Source organism: Eumetopias jubatus, unplaced genomic scaffold (assembly GCF_037043125.1).
Source record: "Eumetopias jubatus isolate StellerSeaLion01/CBP00866 unplaced genomic scaffold, mEumJub1_p1.0 scaffold_7, whole genome shotgun sequence".
Classification (NCBI taxonomy): Eukaryota; Metazoa; Chordata; class Mammalia; order Carnivora; family Otariidae; genus Eumetopias; species Eumetopias jubatus.
Genome location: NW_028274813.1, coordinates 75,288,538 through 75,294,247, shown reverse-complemented (window position 1 = coordinate 75,294,247; position 5,710 = coordinate 75,288,538). Strand labels below are relative to the sequence as shown.

Sequence of the window (5,710 nt, the reverse complement as noted above, 5' to 3'; positions counted from 1 at the left end):
ACAAAAGGGGAAGGCAGTTTTCATATATGAGCCTCCTTGAGTAGAAAGGATCATCTGTCAGCTGGAAGTTATGGCAGTAAAGGAGTCTTGGCACTAGGCAAGGAGACACGGGAAATGACAATAAATAAGGTTAATATTATAATGAGAAAGAGAAGTCTGAATAAAAGACCTTTGATAGTTGACCTTTGATAATTTTCTTCCAGTTCAGGAGTTTAAAGCAATCACTAAAGGAGAAAGAGGTCATTTAAAGTGCTAATTTGAGAATTCATGTCAGTTAAAAACCTGGAAATATTTTTGTGGTAATCTGGAATGTATATACAGCATTGTTTTTATGATACATTTCCTATCTCTTTCTTAAGGGTCTCACAAATGTCCTCCACTATCAAGTCCAGTGAGTGTCTTTATGATCATTACCTTAAATTCTCTATCAGCATGTTAATTACATCTCTTTCACTTAGGTCTCCTGCTGTGGCTTTGTCCTATTCTTTCATTTATGACGTTTTCCTTTAACTCCTCATTTTGCCTAATACTCTGTCTGTTTCTGTGTGCTGGGAAAGTCACCTACATCTCTTGCTCTTGCAAGTAGTGGGTTTGACTTGCATTTTTACCTAGGTGGTGCTGGCCCACCTCACAGAGGACACCCAGCTGGTGAAGAAACTGGTTGGCAGTGGGGGGTGTTATGGTGCTGCAAGCTGTGTGCGCTGTTCTTCCTCCACAGGGAATGCATAGCTGCTGTGGAGACTGGGCCAGCCAGGTTACTTTGCAAAGCATATGCTGGCTGGGGGTGCAGTTTTAACAAGGTGTGGGCATTCTCTGCAGGAGCTGGGGAGGTGCAGTGTTGGCAAGGTTTGTGCGTGTCTTGGGGGGGCGGGAACTGCAGCACCCATACTGTGACAGGTCTGGCTTGAGGGGTGGGGCGTAGTGTAAGCAAGTTAGGTAGGAAATGCTGGAGCAGTGGTGGTTCCTGCACATGGTTGTGTGTTTATGATGAGGGGTGGGGAAGGGAAATGGCACTTGCTATCTTCTTTATTCCTAGAGAAGTCCCTCAGAGAATTCTGAGATTAGTAACTAACTCTTCCTCCCATAAGCTCCAGACACCTTTCAAACTGTTGCTTCCAAGCTGTATCTCTGTGGGCTGTTGGCTGTGCTATCTCTTTAAGGTCAAAGTCTCAGGGTCCTATTGCCCTCTGGGCTCTCTAAGAGCTGAGCCTGCTGATTTTTTTTTTAATTTTGTACTTAAATTCAATTTAATTAACATATAGTGTATCATTAGTTTCAAAGGTAGAGTTTAGTAATTCATCAGTTGTATACAACCCCCAGTGCTCATTACTTCAAGTGCTCTGCTTAATGCCCATAACCCAGTTGCCCCATTCCCCCCACCCACCTTCCTTCCAGCAACCCTCAGTTTGTTCCCTGTAGTTAAGAATCTCATATGGTTTGCCTCCCTCTCTGTTTTCCTCTTGTTTTACTTTTCCTTCCCTTCCCCTATGTTCATCTGTTCTGTTTCTTAAATTCTACATATGAGTGAAATCATATGGTATTTGTCTTCTCTGACTGACTTATTTCACTTAGCATAATACACTCTAGTTCTGTCCACATCGTTGAGACAGCTGATTTTTAAGGTTCCAGGTTTTAAGTTACTGGTGCTAAGCATTCATGAAATTCAATCCCTCTGATTTTCAAAGCCATATGCTATTGGGATTTCTCTTCTTTTTGCAGAGTCCCTGGTATACTAGTCTGTTTCTTGCCCCTCTCCACACCCATGACTCTTTCCCTCTTGTGGTCAAACTTGTAGGGTTTAGGTTCCCACTGAGTCTTCATCCTTCCTAACCTCTTCAGTATAGCCTTTCTCTACCTTCATTTGTGGAGTACATTCAGCTAGTCTTTGGGTCCTTTTCTGGGTTATTTGCCCTATGTAAGTGTCATCTAGTTGTATCCATGGGACAAGGTAAGTTTAGTGTCCTCCTACTCTACCATCTTCCCCAGAAGTTATTAGCAAAATTTTTCAGAAGCATTTTGCTTTCTTCTGGCAGATGCAGCTACATACATTCACTATTCTATCTCAGGGTTCTATCAGCTCTCCAGTTTTCTATTCCATAGGACATTATCCAGATTCATTACAGTGATGGTATAATGCTGTTGGACTTGGTGAGAAAGAAGTGGCAAAATTCTAGACATTTTTATAAGTTACATGTATGCCAGAGAGTGGGAAATATATTTTCCCCAAATTCATGGACTTGCTCCTTGGGGATAACTTCTAGAAGGCCAGTGGTCTAGGGTAGATGTGGTGGTGTTTGAATTTACTGAGACACATATGGATACTCTCGAGAATTTGTTGGCTTCTGTAGGTGAATCTCAGTGTAGATCTTTATGATTTAAAACAATGCTCTTCCATCCTCTGCAGCCTTCTTACAATAAGAAAACACGTCTGTAACACTAATTTGAAAAGATATATGCACCTCTACGTTTATTACAACATCAGTTATAATAACCAAGATATGGAAGCAACCCATGTCCATCAATAGATGAATGGATAAAGATGTGGTATATAACACACACACACACACACACACACACACACACACACACACACACTGGAATAATACTCAGCCATAAAACAGGAATGAGATGTTGCCATTTGCAACAATATGGATGGGCCTAGAAGGTACAGTGCTAAATGAAATAAGTCAGACAGAGAAAGAAAAACATGATTTCATTCATATGTGGAATTTAAGAAATAAAGCAATGAACAAAGAAAAAAGAGAGAGAGAGAAACAAATAAAAAAAAACCCAGACTCTTAAATACAGATAACAAACTGATGTTTGCCAGAGGGGTGGTGGATGGGTGTATGGGTGAAATAAAATAAAGGGGAATAAGGTAGTTACAAAATAAATAAGTCACAGAGATGAAAAGTACAGCATCTAGAATATAGTCAATAAGATGGTCATAACATTTCTTGGTGACAGATGGTAGCTAACACTTATAGTTGTGAGCACTGAGTAATGCACAGAGATGTTGAATCATGTTGAATACACCTGAAACTAATATAACACTATATGTTAATTATACTTCAATAAGGGAATTTAAAAACAAAAAGAAAAAGAAGGAAGAAGAAGAAGAAGGAAGGAAGGAAAAAGAAAAGAAAGAAACAAGGAAACAAACAAACAAACAAAGGAAAAAACATTTCTGGCTTGTTGCTAGAACTTAGTAGAGACCAAACACTTGAAATTAGCATATAACATGAGGTCTGTAAGTATGAACTGAGTGAAAAACCATAATGACTTTTAAAATAGTGATTCTCAACCCAGGATTATCTTACCCAGCTACTGCTTTAAAAATCTATAGCAGGATGAAGTGATGTTAAGTAGAGACTAAGTGTCTTTGAAAAGTGGAATATATCTTGGCATTTATTGTTTCCAAACAAAGAGATGGTTCTTTACTGCCAATACCCGAAAGTCTACCTGACAGCTTCATTTAATGCACAGTATTCTGTGTGGGAAAGTCTAGACATACTAAGGAGTTAACACACTCTATGAAAATGAAAAAAAAAAAAATTCTCCAGCTTCCTTTACCTTCAATTAGGCAATTCTAAGCCACAATTTATAGAGTCCCTTAGTGGACCATCATAGGCTTGAACTTTGTTACATTTATCAACATAAGCATCTTTCATGTCTTAGTCTCAATTTCCACATCCTTAATGATGTTTCCAAAAATCAGCTTTCAAATAAACTACTGACAATCAATTTTTGTCTTTGGATCTTCTTCTGAGGGAGTACAACCTGAGTAACTAGATAGAGTTACTAGTCCTACATATATTTGATATAATGATTCCTGACAGTCTCCAAAGCAAGTTTGCAGTTTATTTGCAAACCTATGGGAAGTGGAAGAGAGGTAATTATATCCTTCTATTATCAAAAGGATCATAATTTCAGTTATAAATATTATTTAGTAGATAGTGATGCTGTCTGCTAAAACAACCCATATTGTAGTGGATTCACAATTTCCATGGTAGCAAAGGTAATGAGTAAATGCTCTACAGAAGTAGATACCTATTCAGTGAGGTAGGTGTTATATCCAGATCTGGATGTGTTAAGTATCAGAAACCTCGTGAAAATATTCAATAGGCTGATAGATATATAGTTTTAGAACTCTAAAGCCAGATTCAGTCAGCAAAATTTGACATAATGTCCCTGTTTGCCCAATCTTTTTATGGCTACCTTTATGTCTTTGTTCCGTAATGTGTAGATGGCAGGATTCAAGACAGGGGTAATAGCAAAGTCAGCAATGAACAGGTATTTATCAATTGATGATGTGGGGAAAGGCCAGACATAGAGAAACATGCATGGAGTGAAAAAAAGAACCACCACAGTAATGTGAGCTGACAGAGTGACAAATGCTTTGGATAAGTCTCCTGAAGAACGTTTCCAGACAATGACCAAAATGAAGATATAGGAAAGGATTAGCAAGAAGAAGGTGCTCATGCTCATGAAGCCACTGTTGGCAGCAATAATAAACTCAAACTTGTCTCCATCTGTGCATGCGAGTTTTATGATCCTGGGAAAGTCACAGTAAAAGCTGTCTACTTCATTAGGACCACAAAAGGGCAAGTTTATAATGAAAGCCAATTGAGACATAGCATGGATCACCCCAGTTACCCAGCCAGCAATTACAAATGAAACACATATTTTAGGGTTCATGATGTTCAGGTAGTGAAGAGGCTTACAGATTGCTGTGTACCTGTCAAATGCCATGGCTATGAGTAACACCATCTCCACTCCTCCCAAAATGTGGATAAAGCATATCTGTGTCATGCAGCTTTGGAAAGAAATTATCTTGTAATCATGTAAAAGGTCCCTAATCATCTTTGGGACTGTCGTAGAGGAAAGCCCTACATCAATGAGTGACAGGTTGGCTAGCAGGAAGTACATAGGAGAATGTAGGTGAGAATCAAAAATTACCAAAAAGAAAATGAAGAGATTTCCTAGGATGATCCCTAAATAGATTGAGGAAAAAATCAATATGAGAAAAACTTTAGTTTCCCAAGAACTAGAGAGTCCCAGCAACACAAACTCGGAAACCACTGAATCATTTAGTCCATCCATTGACTTGGGCAGAAGAGCTGATTTCAAATCACCTGAGGATAGAAAATAAAGAAGAGTGAGAATCAATGGTACAAATGTAGGTTTTCTGGGGCGCCTGGGTGGCTCAGTCAGTTAAGTGTCCAACTCTTGATTTCGGCTTAGGTCATGATGTCAGGGCTGTAAAATCAAGCCCCACATCAGACTCCGTCCTCAGTGTGGAGCCTATTTGAGATTCTCTCCCTCTCCCTCTTCCTCTGCCCCTCTCCCTTCCCTCTCTAAAAAACAAACAAACAAAAACAAACAAGCAAACAAACAAACCAGAAATCAAATGCAGATTTCCTATTTATGCTGCTAGTTTGTTGTATGGTTCATATTCTAGAGTTAGAAATCATATAATTGGAAAAGAAAAAATACAAAGAAAATAGAATTACTATAATTATCAGGGGAGTGATTATATAAAAATAGAAAAAAATTTGAGTACTTTAGATGGAGATTAATTGGGGATATTTCCCTTCTTATTCCATTATCAGGCATTTTTTTTCCTTTCACTGATCTCAAGACATTTCCCCTGACCACTTACGTAGGTATTCTCACAACCGAATAATCTCTAACATTTCTGTCACTTTCA

At 38.7% G+C, this 5,710-nt stretch overlaps 1 protein-coding gene across 1 annotated transcript; it reads right to left on the bottom strand.

The window, feature by feature from the left end:
• Positions 1–4,167: 4,167 nt before the first annotated feature.
• On the bottom strand, positions 4,168–5,112 carry LOC114221411 (olfactory receptor 4F21-like). Its single transcript, XM_028119527.2, has one exon. The coding sequence runs from the start codon at positions 5,101–5,103 to the stop codon at positions 4,168–4,170; it is 936 nt and encodes a 311-aa protein (XP_027975328.2). The 5' UTR covers positions 5,104–5,112.
• Positions 5,113–5,710: the final 598 nt, after the last annotated feature.